We start from the raw sequence: 16,959 nt of genomic DNA, 5'->3' as shown, positions 1-16,959 counted from the left end.
GAAATGAGAATTCAGGGCTCCCATCTAGTGTTCCTGGCCTGAGAACAAGGACATTCCCTGCTTCTGGCCAAGGACAATAATGGAGCTACTCTGTGATGATAATTGTGTTCCCCAATATATTGAGCATCCTAATAAACATACCTGGGGTCAGAGAATAGAACAGCCACTAGATATAGAGGCCAGAAAATGGTGGCACACACACCTTTAATCTTAGCATTCTAAACAGAGATCCATCTGGATTTCTGTGAGTTCAAGGCCATACTGGAAACAGCCTGGTATGGTGACCCAAGCCTTTAATCCCGGGAAGTGATGGCAAGAAGCAGAAAGGTATATAAGGCCGAGGACCAGGAACTAGAGGCTAGTTAAGCTTTTAGGCTTTTGAGCAGCAGTTCAGCTGGGATTGATTCAGGTGAGAACACAGAGGCTTCCCGTCTGAGGAAACAGGATCAGCTGAGGAATTGGCAAGGTGAGGTGGCTGTGGCTTGTTCTGCTCTCTGATCTTCCAGCGTTCACCCGAATACCTGGCTCAAGGTTTGTTTTTAATAAGATCTTTTAAGTTTCTGTCTAGTCCATTCCCATCTTCTGTTCTCATCAGTGTGTGTGCCTGTGTGTGGCAGGAGTAGGTATGTCACAGCATGTGGTTGGAGGTCACAGGGCAACTTTGTGGTTTTGGTTCTCTTCCATTTTTATGTGGCATCCAAGGATGGGACTCAGGTTGCCAGGTTTATGTAGCAAGTACTTTACCTACTTACTGATCCACCCAGTTGGCCCTCTTTTTATTATTTTGAGGCACTCTCATTAAATTTCCCGTTCTCCTGCCTCAGCCTCTCCAGAGGATAGGATTACAGTTCTGAGCCACCAGGACCCAGCTTCAAACTTTAATCCTACCAAACCTGGATTTTTGTTAACTTTTTTTTTCTTTTTGGTTTTTCGAGACAGGGTTTCTCTGTGTAGCTTTGGAGCCTGTCCTGGAACTCGCTCTGTAGCCCAGGGTGGCCTCGAACTCACAGAGATCTGCCTGCCTCTGCCTCCTGAGTGCTGGGATTAAAGGGATTAAAGGCATGAGCCACCACTGCCTGCCTTTTGTTAAGTTTTTTAATGATCTGTGGCAAATCCTTTAGACTCTGTATGTCTTAATTCCCCTACTGTAAAATGAGGATTAAAAAATAAGTTAATCGCTGGACGGTGGTTGGTGCACACCTTTAATCCCTTCAATCCCTTCAATCCCAGCACTTGGGAGGCAGAACCAGGTGGATCTCCATGAGTTTGAGGCCAGTCTGGTCTACAGAGCAAGATGCAGGAAAGGCACAAAGCTACGAAGAGAAACCCTGTTTTGAAAAACCAAAACAACAACAACAACAACAAAAGCTAACCATTAAAGGATTGTTTCAAACAAGATGATTTACGGGATTAGTTCTGAGAACCTACTTGTCTGGTAACTGGTGGCCACAGTTCTTTTATGTATAAACTGTGGGGAAAGGTTAACTAGCAAACTGTAGCAGGGCTGGTTTTGTCCTTACTGGGACAAAGGCCAATTGGTTTGCTGCAGCAGCATCAAGAATCAGGGGCAGTGTGAGATCTCAAGGCCCTCCCCCAGATCTTTAGCTATAAAAGCAGTAAAAATTCTAAGGCCCATTTTCGAGACTATAGAGAACTTTATTTATTTATTTATTTATTTTGTTTTTTCGAGACAGGGTTTCTCTGTGTAGTTTTGGTGTCTGTCCTAGATCTCACTCTCTTGCTCTGTAGATCAGGCTGGCCTCGAACTCAGAGATCTGCCTGGCTCTGCCTCCCGAATGCTGGGATTAAAGGCATGCGCCCGGCTAGAGAACTTTTTGTAAATTTAGGAATCCATCAGTTAAGGCCTTTAATTCTTATTTTCTTTGCCAGGGTTAACTAGCAGCGTCACAAACCGAATAAATGAGAAACCACATAGCCACACTTTACTGTAGATTAAACGGAGACAGATCTTCACCAGTGCTAATGAATAAACCCTTGGTGTTCTCTGAAATCTCTTAAATACGAATTTAATGTTCAGCTGAAAACGAAATAGAATGAAAAAGCGGGGGGGGGGGGGGGGATGATGGGCTGTCCTTTCCTGAAGTCAGCAGCTTCCTAATTCCTCCACCGCCCACCCCTCCCTCCGCCCACCCCTGGCGAGAGCCTCGGGGGAGCTGAGGCCAAAGTCGAACTTCATTGTTCACGGGACACTCTCCAGAAGAGCCCGTTGGGCGCGCATGCGCAGAGCGCGCTCTTTGTGCCCGGCTGCTGCAAGCCGCTTGTTTGTGTCTTGCCTCCGGGCGCGGAGGCGGAGCAGAGGGCGTGGCCTGGTAGGCGCGTTCTGATTGGGCCGCCGCAGGGAGGTGGGCGGGCACGGGGCGTGGCCTCGGGTAACAACACTCGCGGCCGCGGCCCGGGCTATTTGTTGCTGCGCCGCCTCGCTCGAGTCATGGTCCTTGCTCCGAATCTCCCAGCAGCAGCCGCCACCGCCTCCCCGTGACGCCCGCTTCCCGTCTTCGGACGAACCCCGAGCCTCGCCGCGCCATGACCGTCGTCTCCGTTCCGCAGCGAGAGCTCGCTCTGGGCGGCCGCCTGGCGCCGCTCGGCTTCCTCGGGGCCCTCCCGATGGTGAGCCCGGCCCCGCCGCCCTTGCCGCGCCTTCCGGACCCCCGCGCGCTGCCGCCCACCCTCTTCCTGCCGCACTTCCTCGGGGGAGACGGCCCGTGCCTGGCCCCCGCGCCTCGCACCGCCGCGCCGTCCGGATGCAGCTTGGCCCCGGCGGCCGCCCCGCGGGCGGCGCCCAAGAAGCGGCGGAAGAAGAAGGTGCGGGCCAGCCCGGCTGGACAGCTCCCCAGCCGCTTCCACCAGTTCCAGCAGCACCGGCCGAGCCTGGAGGGCGGCCGCAGCCCGGCCCGGGGCCGATCGCCGCGCAGGAGGAGCGAGGCCCAGCGGCCACAGCCCTGCTGCACAGACAACCCCCGCTCGGCAAGGAGGTAGGGCCGGTGGGGGCGGGGCGGCTGTTTACTCGGGAGGGAAGTTTCCGTGACGCTCGCTGGAGTCGCGGGGCGGAAGCGGGGAGGGGGGTGTCCGTAGTGGGGGGGGGAGTCCAGGGCCGCTGCGCTGGCGCCGCCCATTGGCTCCGCAGCCAGCCAATGGGAGCCGCGGCTGCGGCCCAGCAACAGCCCGCATTTAGAAGGTTGGCGGCGATCCAGGGGGTTTCAGCGTTCGGGGCCCGCGGACTGGCGGAGGGCTGACGTCAGCCCGCTACGTGCGGCGCTCTGGGGCGCTCATGAAGGTGGTGCTGGGTGGGGGCGGGGGCGCAGGCGCGGTGCCCACTGGGGCACCCGGGCGGGACCCGCGCGCGGCCTGACCCACGGAGGCAGTCGGACCTGGGGTTTTTTGGAAGTTGGCGGGAGCGTGTGTCGTGTGTCGTCAGATGGCCGACTCGAGTGTGTCCCAGCCCCCGTGCTGTGAGCGGTGCCCAAAATGAGTTTTCGAAGTTACCGAAATGAACTACGCCGATTAACTGATTTGGATGATATGGATAAAATTCCCTCGGGGTTAGAGGGGTTTGAGAGTAGTCTTAGCAAAAAAAAAACCCAAAAAAACCTTTGCCGTGCCATTTGAAGGATTTATTCTTCGTTGATACCATTATCAAAAAAACAGTCATCGTACTGAAACTTGTACTTGATCGAGGTGTGCCCGTGGAGGGGAATCAAAATTACAGATTTCAAAGTGTTTTTATTTTTTTCATTTGTTATTTTTAGTTTCAGTTTCAGTTTTTCACACAGGCGCTTATGTGATCTATATTAGCTTAGAACTCAATATGCAACTGAGAATAACTGATAATTTAGCCCCGCCCCCACTCCCCAAAATTCTGCGATTACAGACGTGCGGCATCACATCTGCTAAGATTAGTTCTAAGATTGTTTTGAAGTATTAATCTAAAAGGCCTAGCCACGAAGATTTTAGTCTTCAAAGGCAGTAAAAGGGGAGGCTGTTCCACCCTTAACGATGTGTGGGTGGGTAAGTGACCTAGTACTTAGCTTTCGGTTTTTGTGTCTTTGCTATCATGCAAGTACGAGAAAGGCGAGAATCTAAATTGTATAAATTCTCGTTTGATGAAAATTTCTGTAGGTTCCAGTTTTGGTTAGGAAAGTTACTACAATGAGCAAAAGTTTTTGTTGTTTGTTGGGATGAGTCAGTTTACAAGATTAGCCAAGTAGCCCAGGCTGGCCTAGATCTCTTGCTTCTTTCTGCTTTACTGGCTTCTTGGCAGGGCTTAAAAGATTTTTCATAGCTGGACGGTGGTGGCGCACGCCTTTAATCCCAGATTTCGGGAGGCAGAGCCAGGCGGATCTCTGTGAGTAACAGCTGAAAACAAGTGTATAACACTAATAGGAATACAAGCCAGGTGGTGGTGCCACATACCTTTAATCCCAGCACTCTGGAGGCAGAGCCAGGTGGATCTCTGTGAGTTCAAGGCCATCCTGGGCTACAGAGTGAGATCCAGGACAGGCACCAACACTATACAAAGAAACCCTGTCTCGGAAAAAAAGAAAAAGAAAAAAGAAAAATTTTTCATGAATTTATCAAATCTGAAAGGCATACAGGAACATTTTTCTAACCCACAGAGGACACTCGCTTGTTACAGTTGCTTACAGTTAGATAAGATGGACATAGTTACTTTGAATTTTTTGTTTGATATTTTACTTTATATGTATGCTGGTAACAGCATTGATTTTCATGTTTTGAGTAGCAACATATTTGGAAACCTAGTAGCAAGCACAACTAATACATACTTAGTTGAAACTGGATTAAATTCTAGAGGAATTTGAAAGATGATATGCAAATTATATGATATAAAGATAACTTTTAAACTGTATTCACTTTTGTGTTCCTTTGTAGGTTTTAAAATCAAAAATGGGAAAATCGGAGAAAATTGCCCTTCCCCACGGCCAGCTTGTGCATGGTATACACTTGTGTGAACAACCAAAGATAAACAGACAGAAAAGCAAGTATAACTTGCCACTAACCAAGATCACCTCTGCAAAAAGGAATGAAAATGACTTTTGGCAGGATTCTGCTTCCCCGGATAGAATGCAGAAGCAGGAAAAAAAGCCTTTTAAAAATACCGAGAACATTAAAAGCAACCATTTGAAGAAATCAGCATTTCTAACAGAAGTGAGCCAAAAGGAAAATTATGCTGGAGCAAAGTTTAGTGATCCACCTTCCCCTAGTGTTCTTCCAAAGCCTCCGAGTCACTGGATGGGAAGCCCTGCAGAAAATCCCGGCCAAAGCCGGGAGCTGATGGCAGTGCACTTGAAAACACTCCTAAAAGTTCAGACTTAGATTTTAGTTTTCAATATGTATGTTAAACATAGATTTTTCCCAAATCCTTGGACTCTTAAAAGGAAATGGATACAGCAGTGGAAACTTGCCAGCAGATGAGCTTAAGTCACACATAAGCAGCTTGTATTATATTTTATATTTTGTAAATACTGTATACCATGTATTATGTGTATATTGTTCATACTTGAGAGGTACATTATAGTTTTGTTATGAAAGTATGTATTTTGCCCTGCAGATGTGGTGGGTGTTTTGTATATATACAGTGGAGATATTTTAAGTGGGTGCTTACGGCACATGGAAGACTGTTTGCACAGGTACTGACATTTTTTTAAGAACAGCTGTCAAATCTCAAAAGTGAAGATCTAAATGTGAAATTCATGTACTACTGAAGGTTAAATCTGGCACAATCACTGTAAACATGGAGTTTGTCTGTGTTTCTCTAAATTGACTTGCCTTTTAATCTGTAATTACTAGAAATTTTCCTGTTTTTACCAAACTTGAATTCTGGACATCAGTATGTAGCCATTATTGAGATTTAAAACGCCTCAAATCTTAAATGCCAACAAAATTGGTTGTAATCAAATTTTAAATCAATAATAATTTGGCCTCCCCCCCTTTTAAGCTAGTCTTGGCTTTTTGTGTATGACTGCTGACTGAATGGATGTGTGAGCAGGTGACTTCATGATTGGACTTTGAAATTCTTACGGTCTTTACCAATCTTACTACAAAATTTAATTGAACCTACCTGTGAGAGCAAGAATTTCTCATCTTAGAAGTAAAGCTGGTTTAAATATAGGCAGTTCTGACAGGATCTCATGTAGTACAGACTGGCCTAGAACTTGGCTATATAGAGGCGAGATAGCCTGGAACTTGAGATTCTGCCTTCAGTTCTCCGGTGCTGGGATGGCTGGCGTGCACCACCGCCCTGGCCGATGTGCTAGGGATCAAACACGGGGCTGTGTGCATCCTGGGCACGCTCCCTACCAGTCAACTATCTAGGTCTGGAAAATGTAGTTTTTCGGTTTGTTTGTTTGTTTGTTTGAGTTTCCCATGCTGTCCTTGAACTTGTCTCATGGTCCAGCAGGGCTGAAACTTGTCTTTTTGCCTGGGCCTCCTGAGGAGCTGGTATTAAAGGCAAGCTCCCACACCTGACTTAGAATTTACTTTTATATATATGAACTATTACTGCTTTACTTAGGTGCTTTTTAAACATTTTTAAATAACAATTAATTTTTAATTATGTGCATGTGAGTGCAATGCCCTTGGAGGCTGGAGGAATTGGATCTCTGGAGCTCAAATTGCAGATGGTTGTGGGCTATCAGTGCTGGGAAATGAACTCAGAAGAGCAGCAAATGCGTGTAGCTGCTGAGCTCCCGAATGCCCCTACATTTTTCAGCGAGAAAAATACTACTTCTGTATATTAAATTAAAGGGATGGAGGAAATGGCTCAGAGGGTAAAGGAGCTTGCTTGGAAAGCCTGATTTTGATCCCTGGAACTCACTTAAAGGTGGAAGAGAGTTTACTCCATCGAGTTGTCCTCTGAGGTCTACTTGTGTGCTATGGCACACGATAACCAAACAATTGTTGCAATGTTAGATGGAGACTTTGGAATTTAAAGCTTACATGAAGGTAAGCGGCAGTTGGACAGTGAGATAATCACATTTCTCGATAGTGTATGTGTGTGATGCTTAAAATGGAGAGACTTAAAAGCCACACTCTTTTCCTCTGGGGACTTCGGTGGTAAAGCCAAGGCTTATCCTAAGTTTTCCTGAGCAGTCCACAAATACATGAGTCAATGGGTAAAGGCACGTGGCACCAGCTTGAAGTCCCTGGAAGCCATGAGATGGACAACCTCTGCAGGTGATCCTGTGACCTCTCAGGCACCACCCCCAACTAAAAAACATTGGAAGGGTTGGGGAGATGTCTGCAAGCTTGAGGACCCAAATTTGCATTCCTAGCAGACTGAGCCAATGACCTTGTAATCATGGAGGTGGGAGACCGAAAGACCCCAGTGCTCACTGGCCAGCCAGCTCAGCAAGCCTGTGAGCCTCAGCTCCTGCAAGCCGCAGTGGGTCAGCAGGTGTATGTGCTACTGCACAGACCTGACAACTTGAGTTTCATTCCTAGAAGCCACAGGAAACAGACTGGAAAGTTGTTCTCTGACCATGCACTTGCTATGGTACACATCCGCTACATATGTACACACGAGGTAGGGAGCCATCGAGTGAGGTGGACAGTGTTTTAGGTTTGGCCTAGTGCTGTTCCAGTGCCTGTATCCTAGTACTCAGAAGTTGCAAGCAGGAGGAGGGTACTTGTCTCAGAAAAGGGTCATGGTAGCACATCAGTGACGCCAAGTGCCAAGACCAAGATACTGTGGTCCCTTTAAAACCAGTAATGTGGAGGTTCCTTAGACATTCTTCGCCAGCCAAGTTCTCGAGCCACCTTGACTTGTAGTCTTGACCCGCTCAGACCAGTTTGTGTAGCTGACCTCCAGGAGATACTCCACTCTTCCAATGAAGCAGTTTGGACTATGATGCTAGTTAGTGACAGCTGATTTTTCAGCTCCAGCAGACCACCTGTTGTCTTGGTAAAGCCAAGTTCGCATTTCAGTGGTGCCATGTGCTTGATCACAGATGATTCTTCAGCCCCAGCTGACCAGCGGCCAGAGATTCCAGAACATCACTCAGTGGCTCCTCAGAGTCGACTTTTGTCTGGAACTTAAGCCAAGCCTCTCACCTGACTTCCCTCAAAGGTGGACTGTAGGGTGCATGGTGGCCACCACTTTTAATCGCAGTACTGGAGAGACAAGCAAATCTCCTGTGAGTTCAAGGCCACCCAGGCTCTGTCTCAAAACTAAACTCCCAAATTGCTTTTGGTCATGCTGTTTACCATGGCAACAGAAACATGAGCTCTAGATGTTAATGCTGAGAAGAAACAGATCCAGGGCTCCACTGCAGTCTTTCTCCCCCTGAGCACCAAGGCCAGAACAGCTCTGGAAAGGGGGTAACTAAACACCCACCCAGTGGCAGTGGTGATCTAGAGTGGCTGACCGATGAGATTCCTGGGTCTGGTGGTGCTGGCGCAAAGCCAACAACCACCACCCTGTTCCTGGTTCACAACGGCGTGCTGGGGAGAAGTGTGTACCGAGTGTGACGGTACAGAAAGAGAAGCCAGTCTTGCCAGTGAAAGTGGACAGTTAGCTTTCTGTTGCTGCAATAAACAACATGACAAAAAAGAAACTTTGGGCTGGGTCTGGTGGCTCACATCTTTAATCCAGCAGTCAGGAGGCAAATGGATCTTTGAGTTTTGAGGCCAGTCTGGTCTACATAGCAAGTTTCAGGCCAGACAGGGATGCATGGAGAGGTCCTGTCTCAAAACAAGAAAAAAGGTAACTTGGGGAAGCAAGGATTCATTCTATTTTACAACTCACAGGTCACAGTTGTCACTGAGGGAATTCAGGGCAGGCCACCAGAGGCAGGAACTGAAGCAGGACCATGTAGGAACACTTTACTGGTTTGCTCCCAATGACTTGCTCAATCTCCCAAAACAGACTCTTCCCCCAAGTTTCCATCTCAGACCTCTGGAAGAAGTAGAGGGGCTTTAGCAGTCTACTTTGTCATGTATCATCATTAATGTCTACCAAACCCACCCTTCACCAAAAAAAGTTATTTTTGTTTGGTTTTAAGCCATGGTCCCACATTACTGTAGTCCCGGAGTTCACTGTGAGGCCTGCCTCAGAAGGCATGCATTACCACATCCAGCTCTAAAAGGCAATCTGTGTGTGTGTGTGTGTGTGTGTGTGTGTGAGAGAGAGAGAGAGAGAGAGAGGGAGGGAGGGAGGGAGGGAGGGAGGGAGGGAGGGAAGGAGCTGAAGAGTGAACCCTGGGCTTTGGGCATGTTAGCAAGCATGGTACCATTGAGTTATATGTCAGCCTGTCTGATTTTTCAGTTTGAGACAGGTCTTTCTATGGAGACCAGACAGCCTTGAGTTTGTGGTCCTCCTGCCGGTGCCTCCCTACTGTTGGGATTACAACCATGTCCAGCAGTGGTGGGTGTATTAAATGCATTGTTGGGGCTGGGAATACTGTTCAGTGCTAGAGTTCTTGTCTACCATGCAGGAGGCTCTAGCTTTAATTTCCCACACTGAAAAACAAACAAAAATTTAAGAACCACTAAATTATTTGCCAGACCAAGTGGTACATACCTATAATCCCATGCCATAAGCCCTCTCCCATACGCATACACACAATGAATTTTCAACATTAAAAGTACCTGTAAATATTACAGGCCATCCTCCAGAGCTGCTTGTGTGTACTTAAGTTACAGAGAATTCTCCAAGATTAGAGTTAGTTAACCTGACTGTCAAATGTGAATTGAGAATGTGTTCCTGGCAGTCTCCTGTGTTGGGAGAAAAGATGGCAGGTCAAAAGTATTTTCCTTCCATCTTCAGAATTTGTTCTTCATTTTAAAAATTCTTAGTTTTTGTGTATGGATTTTGCCTGCATCTATGTCTGTTTATCACATGCGTGCCTGCTACCCACAGAGGCCAGAAAAGGGAGTCAGGTGATCTTGGACTACAGTTATGAATGTCTCTGAGCTGCCAGGTAGGTGCTGGAAATCGAACCTACTTCTCTAGCCTTAACCACTACGCCATCTCTCCAGACCCTGGGGTGTTTTGTTGGTTGATTGGTGTGTGTGTGTGTGTGTGTGTGTGTGTGTGTGTGTGTGTGTGTTGTTTGTTGTTTTTAATAGGTCTCATTGTCCAAATTGGCTTGGAAAGACAGGCGGGCCTCCTCCCTTCACTTCCTGATTTCTAGATTACAGGCATGCACATGCCTTGTTATTTTCAGTTTTATTTTTCATTTTTCTAACAAAATTTTTCCCCTTGTATTTTTGTTTTCAGATTTTTTTTTTAAGTAACAAATCTTGTTTTTACACTTTTTGTCTTACTATTTATTTATTGATAGACAGGGACTCTTACAGCCCAGGCCGGCCTCAGACTCAGGATCCCAAGTGCTAGGATTGCGGGCATGTGCCACAATGCGCAGTTGCTTTTTTCCTCTCAGTAAACATTTTGATGACTTTCAGTTATCTCCAACATAGCTCAGCTGTAGAGTGCTTACCTAGCGTTGGAAACAAACACCCTGCTTCCCCACCCCAAAAGCTATGTGTGGGGACCACAGAGTGCTCAAGGCATTTGAACAGGAGATTTTGGGTGGTGGTGGTGGGTTTTGCTATTGCTGTTTGGTTTGGATTTTGATTTTTTTTCTTTTCTTTTTTTTTTCTTTCTTTGATTTTTCGAGACAGGGTTTCTCTGTGTAGCTTTGCACCTTTCCTGGAACTCACTCTGTAGCCCAGGCTGGCCTCGAACTCACAAAGACCCACCTTCCTCCCGAGCGCTGGGATTAAAGGTCTGTGCCACCATCGCCAGGCCGGTTTTTAATTTTTGAGATAGGGTCAAAATGGGTATTACAGGCATGGACTGCCACACCCAGGGGAGCAGGAAGATATTTTGGTATTTACTTGAAAACATGAAATCATAGAGGGCTTTGGTTTTGATCCTGTTAAGGCTGGATGTGGTATCTTATGCCTATAATCTTATCTATTCTGGAGGTTGAGCAGGAGATCAAGGCCTTCCTAGATGATATAACTGATTGAGAATTAGCAATATCCTCTCTTAAAAAAAAAAAAATTTTAAATGGGGCTGATAATATGCTTACTGGTGGAATTCTTGCCAAACATACACAAGGCGCTAAGTTCATTCTTCAGTATTATCCAAAACATACTAACACCCCCTACCCAACCTTGGACAAGTTACTGTTGGGGTGTTCTTGTTACAAAACAAGGGCTCACACTGGTTCTGTAAGGGAGGTTGGCCCCCTCAGAGTCGGTACAGGACACACCCAGATATCAAATTCTCAGCACCAAGGAGATTGTTATCCAGGATGGGCAAATGGGTGGGGGTAGGGGGTAAACGGCTGCAAAGGCAGGCAGGCAGCAGCAGCAGCAGCAGCAAGCAGGGTTTTTTTGCAGTTGAGGGTTTTTAATGGGAAAAGGGGAAGTCTGTTCTAGGGTGAGTTGGTAAATCCTGGTTGGACATGTTAGATAAATAGTGAATTTTGATTGTTGGACCTTGATGTTTTGTCTCAGGAGTGAGTCATTGGCCAAATAAGGGAATGGACTTTGGGAGCTAGCTTTAGGATTGAATCTACAGTTTAGGAAGAGGGAGAGGGTAAAAGGTAAACCCTGCCAATTCCATGGTTGCCCTGCTCTGGCCTGCGAGAGCCCTTCAGGTTCCTTGCAAAGGTAAACAAAATAAAGCTTACTCTTCAAATATTAGGCTGCTCTTAAATGATACAAGAGGCTAGTCTTCAAAGATGGAATTGCCTCTTTCTCCCCACCTCCCATGGCTCTTAAAGCCACTGCGAATTCAGACCAATATCCCTGTGTGCATTTTACTTTCCTTGTTTTCAATTTTGATTCAAGTTTCACGTAGCCCAGGATAACCTAAAACTGGAGCATCTGAGAATGACCTCAATTCTCGATCCTCCTGCCTCTTCCTCTCAAATGCTTGGGTTACAGGCATGTGCTCCTCTGGGGGTTGAATAAGAATGGTCCCCATAGGCTCATAGATTTGAATTTTCGGTCACCAGGGAGTGGCCCTACTTGAAAGAAGGTGTGGACTTGTTTGAGTAGGTGTGGCCTTCTTGAAGGAAGTGTGTCACGGGTGGGCTTTGTGGATTCAGAAGCCCAAGCCAGGGCCAGAGTCTCACTCTTCCTGCTGCCTGCGGATCCAGATGTAGACCTCTCAGCTACTTCTCCAGCACCATGTCTGCCTGTGTGACACCATATTCCTCCCCACGCCATGGTGACAATGGACTAAACCTCTGAAACTGTAAGCCAGCCCCAAGGAAACGCTTTCTCTTATGAGTTGCCAGGATCATGGTGTGTCTTCACAGCAAGAGAACACTGACTAAGACAGCCACCATGCCTGACCCTAAGGTACAGTCTATAATGATAGAAGGCAACTTTACATGATACACAGCCAACTTTCACCCAGGGCCACAGCCCACGCTGAAGCCCATGGGCATTTAAAAATGTATTTACTTGTTAGCATGCACACCACAATATGCTAATGAAGGTCAGAGGACAATTTTTGGTCACCAGGCTTGCAGAACAAGTGCTTTACCCACTGAACCATCTGGCCGACCCTCCATATGCATTTTCCCGATTCGGTTCTCTGGCTTTCCTCTAGATGTTGTTTTAGCTTTAAGGTTATTTTGTTTTGTTTTGAGATAAGAGTCTTACTGAGTAGTCGTAGGTGGCCTGGAACTTGTAAAGGCTGCTTTTACAAAAGATAAGGCACAGTGCTTAGGGAAAGAACTCTGAATGGACCTTCCCTCAGCTTTCCAGTAATGTCCGTGTGCCCCTGGACTTCATCCTTCTGCATCCTAACCTCCTTATTTGGAATGGCATTGTTTTATGATATAGATGTGGTCAAATACATGAATGAATAACTTAAGAGAGCAGTTCCAAGCACACAGTAATAGTCAAAAATAGTTGAAGGAATCCCCTAGAAGACAAGCCTCCAGGCACACCTATGAGGGACTATTTAGCTTCTGAGCATGCCAGTCCAGAATTATGTTGGTTAGGTTAGTTGAAGAAGAAAGGCTGTCGTGGTTTGAATGAGAATGGCCCTCATACGTTCATATATTTGAGTGTTTGGTTCCCAGTTTGTGGAGTATTTAGGAAGAATTTGGAGGTGTGGCCTTGTTAGAGGAGGTGTGTCACTGGGAGTGGGCTTTGAGGTGTCAAAAGCCAAACAAGACCCAGTCCTGTGCAGCACAAATCTTAAAAGGTCTTATTAATAAAAACAAACTCAGAGCCAGGTATTGGGGTGAACGCTGAAAGATCAGAGAAACAGAACCAGCCACAGCCGACCTCACCTCACCAATTCCTCAGCTGATCTTGTTTCATCACACTGAAAGCCTCTGATTTCTCACCCGAATGGATCTCAGCTGAACTGCTGCGAAAAGCTAAAAGCTTAAAAAAGGCTCTAATTCCTGGTCCTCACACCTTATATCCCTTTCTGCTTCCTGCCATTACTTCCTGGGATTAAAGGTGTGTGTCACCATGCCTGGCTGTTTCCAGTGTGGTTTTGAACTCACAGAGATCCAGGCAGATCTCTGCCTTCTGAATGCTAGGATTAAAGGCATGTGCTACCACTGCCTAAATCTAAGTTTAATATAGTGGCTGTTCTCTGACTCCCAGATAAGTTTATTAGGGTGCACAATATATTAGGGAACACAATATCACCACAGTCCTGCTCTCTCTGCCTGCAACTTTCAGATTAGATTCTAGCTCCTGCTCCAGTGCCATGCCTGTCTGCCTGCCCATGCTCCCCACCATTGTGGTCATGGACTAATTCTCTGAAGCTGTAAGCAAGCCCTCAGTTAAATGCTAGCTTTTAAAGATTACCTTGGTCATTGTTTTGTCACAGTGAAAGTTGGCAGTAACTACGGCAGAACTTGGTACCAGGAGTGGGATACTGCTGTGATAGGCCTGGTCATGTTGTCTGTGGGAAGAATATGGAAGACCTTGGGGCTTTGGACTGGAAAAGTGGTTGAATGCTCTAAGTGGGGATTAATCCATCCTAGTAGAAGCATGGAAGACAGTAGTGCTGAGAACACTCTGAAGGCCCAGCTCAAGAGCTTTCAGAGGGGATGAATATTGGAGACCATTCTTGTGACATTTTGGGAAAGAATATGCCTGCTTTTTGCCCTTGCCCAAAAAATCTGCCTGAAGCTAAATTGAAGAGTTTTTGACTAATGCTATAGGCAGGGGAGATTTCAAGATAACCTATTTTTTGTTGTTGTTGTGGTGGTGGTGGTGGTGGTAGTGGTTTTTGTTTTTGTTTTTGAGACAGGGTTTCTCTGTGTAACCCTGGCTATCCTGTAGACCAGGATGGCCTTGAACTCACAGAGAGCCACCTGCCTCTGCCTCCCAAGTACTGGGATTAAAGGTGTGCGCCACCACTGCCCAGCAAGACAGTCTAGTATTGACTATGTCTTGTGGCTATTAGTAATCACGCTTACACAGAACTACAATGAAAAGAGTAAGCGGGGCAGAAAGAGACATAAAATGTACAGTTTGAAGAAAAAAAGGAACACCAGTAGAGGTAAAGCTGGAGCCAAATCCTGTGCTCAAGTAGATGAGAAATGTAAAGAGGAGCCAGAGCTTCACGGAATGAAGGTGAGCCACCGCTCTTGTCAACTTCTGTCTGGAGTAGGATGACTATTGGGTGACAAAACACCATGGCAAGGCAACTTGTAAAAGAAAGCACTTAAATGGGGACTTGCTTCAGTTTCAGAGGGTGAGCCCATGACCATCATGGCAGGGACGGTGATGGCAAGCAGACAGGCGTGGTGCTGGACAAGTAGTTAGGAGCTCACCTCTGATCCATACGGTGTGTTGAAGAGGTGGAGGCAGGAGGACTAGGGAAGCAGTGCAAGAAAGAGCAGTGTGTTGCAGTCCGCAAAGCTGAAAGGAATGGGAAATCAAAGAGCCATCTAATAAGCCCTTTGACATTGGGCACAGACAAGTTGGATTTGGAGTTCACCCTGCTGGTTTTTGGTCTTGCTTTGGTACAGCATTTTCTCATTATGCCCCTTTCTCCCTTTTGGGATGATAATATACATTCTATGTTGGGAGTATGTTACATGGTTTTTTGTTTGTTTGTTTGTTTGTTTGTTTTTTAATAGGGACTTATAGTTAAAAGATTGCTTTGAGTCTCAGAAGAGATTTTGGACTGTTAAACCATGTTGAGACTATGAAGGACTATGGGGACTTTTGAAGTTGGACTGAATACACTTTGCATTATCATATGGCAAGAGTCTATGGGGCCCAGGGAGTGGTTTGAATGAGAATGGCCCCCAGAGGCTCATATATTTGAATGTTTGATTTCCAACTGGACTATTTAGGAAGGATTAGGAGGTGTGAGTGTACTGGTTCGTTTTGTGTGTCAAGTTGACACAAGCTAGAGTCATCAGAGAGGAAGGAGCCTCAGTTGAGGAAATACCTTCATGAGATCCAGCTGTAAGGCCTTTTCTCAGCTAGTGATCAGTGGGGGAGGACCCAGCCCATTGTGAGTCCTGAGTTCTATAAGAAAGCAGGCTGAGTAAGCCATGTGAAGCAAGCCAGTAAGCAGGCACCCCTCCACGGTCTCTGCATCAGCTTCTGCCTCCAGGATCCACCCTGTTTTAGTTCCTGTCCTGACTTCCTTTGGTGATGATTAGCAATGTGTAAGTGTAAGCTGAATAAAGCCTTTCCTCCCCAACTTGCTGGAGAAGTTGTATCCAGGGGTGAGCTTTAAGGTTTCAAAAGCCAGGCCCAGTCCCCCTCCACCATCACACACACTTTGCCTGCAACTTTCACATCAGATGTGAGCTAGCAGCTACTATTCCAGTGCTCGGCCTGCCACCACAGGCTCCACCACGGTCACAGACTCACCCTCTGAAACTGTAAGCAAGCCCCAATTAAATGCTTTCTTTTAAAAGTTGCCTTGGCCAGGCATGGTGGCACATGCCTTTAATCCAGCACTCGGGAGGCAGAGGCAGGTGGATTTCCAAGTTCAAGGCCAACTTGGTCTACAGAGTGAGTTCCAGGACAGCCAGGGTTAGAGAGAGGAGCCCTTTCTCAAAAAAAAAAAAAAAAGGAAAGTTGCCTTGGTCATGACATTTTGTCACAGTGATTCCTTAACTAAGACCAAGACCAACAGTAAGAATGGGCGGTACCATCCCCTGGGCTTGGGTTTCAGACACCATGAACAGGAGAAAACTAGCTGAGCACAAGCATTTACTCATTGCTTTCTGCTTCTGCCACCATGATGGACTTTGTTTTGAACTGTGAGCCAAAACAAATCATACCTCTCAAAAAAAAACCCACAATCGTTTAAGAGGCTGGAGAGATGGTTCAGTGGTTAACAGCACTCAAATGCTCTTCTTGGGAACTCAGGTTCAATTCCCAACACCCACATGGTGGCTCACAACCATATATAACTCCAGTTCCAGGGATCCGACACCCTATTCTGACCTTCCTGGGGCACCTGGCACACATATGATGCACAGACACACATGCAGGCAAACATCCATACATACATAAAATTTTTAAGTTAAAAAATATTTAAGCCAGTATCATTTTACATTTCATTCAAACTGAACAGTGTCCTCCTCAGCACTAAGTACTGATGAACCAGCCTGCCTCCATCTTAGGCTGAAAGCCATTTTATAGTAAAGACAGCTAGGCTTATTCCTGTTTATGATTAAACCTCTATTTCTCAAGGATTGGGCTATGCGCCACCTGTAACCTTAACTACAAGTGGTTCTATACTGCCTGTTCCAGGAAATGGCAACCATTTCTCTGTTTCAAAAGGTTATATGACCACCTGTGACAACCTGTGGTCATGACTACCTTGTTATGACCACCTTGCGACCATATCTTTGTTTCAGGAGGTCATTATGACTAACTTGGCATGCTTATGTTCTGCTTCTGTAACCCTGCCTGTTCGTCTGCCAAATCCCCCATTTGGGCTATAAAAGCTTTGTTTTC

The 16,959-nt window shown here is 46.5% G+C and overlaps 1 protein-coding gene across 1 annotated transcript; it reads left to right on the top strand.

Annotated features, from left to right (window-relative positions):
• Window positions 1-2,421: 2,421 nt before the first annotated feature.
• Pnrc1 (proline rich nuclear receptor coactivator 1) lies at window positions 2,422-5,973 on the top strand. Its single transcript, XM_028872762.2, is given in 3 exon segments — window positions 2,422-2,908; window positions 2,911-2,993; window positions 4,909-5,973. Coding segments are annotated over 3 exon segments (891 nt in total). The 5' UTR covers window positions 2,422-2,544; the 3' UTR covers window positions 5,353-5,973.
• Window positions 5,974-16,959: the final 10,986 nt, after the last annotated feature.

This window comes from Peromyscus leucopus, chromosome 2 (genome assembly GCF_004664715.2).
Source record: "Peromyscus leucopus breed LL Stock chromosome 2, UCI_PerLeu_2.1, whole genome shotgun sequence".
Lineage (NCBI taxonomy): Eukaryota > Metazoa > Chordata > Mammalia > Rodentia > Cricetidae > Peromyscus > Peromyscus leucopus.
The sequence above is the reverse complement of the archived record's forward strand: the minus strand, read 5'-3'. Positions and strand labels throughout refer to the sequence as shown.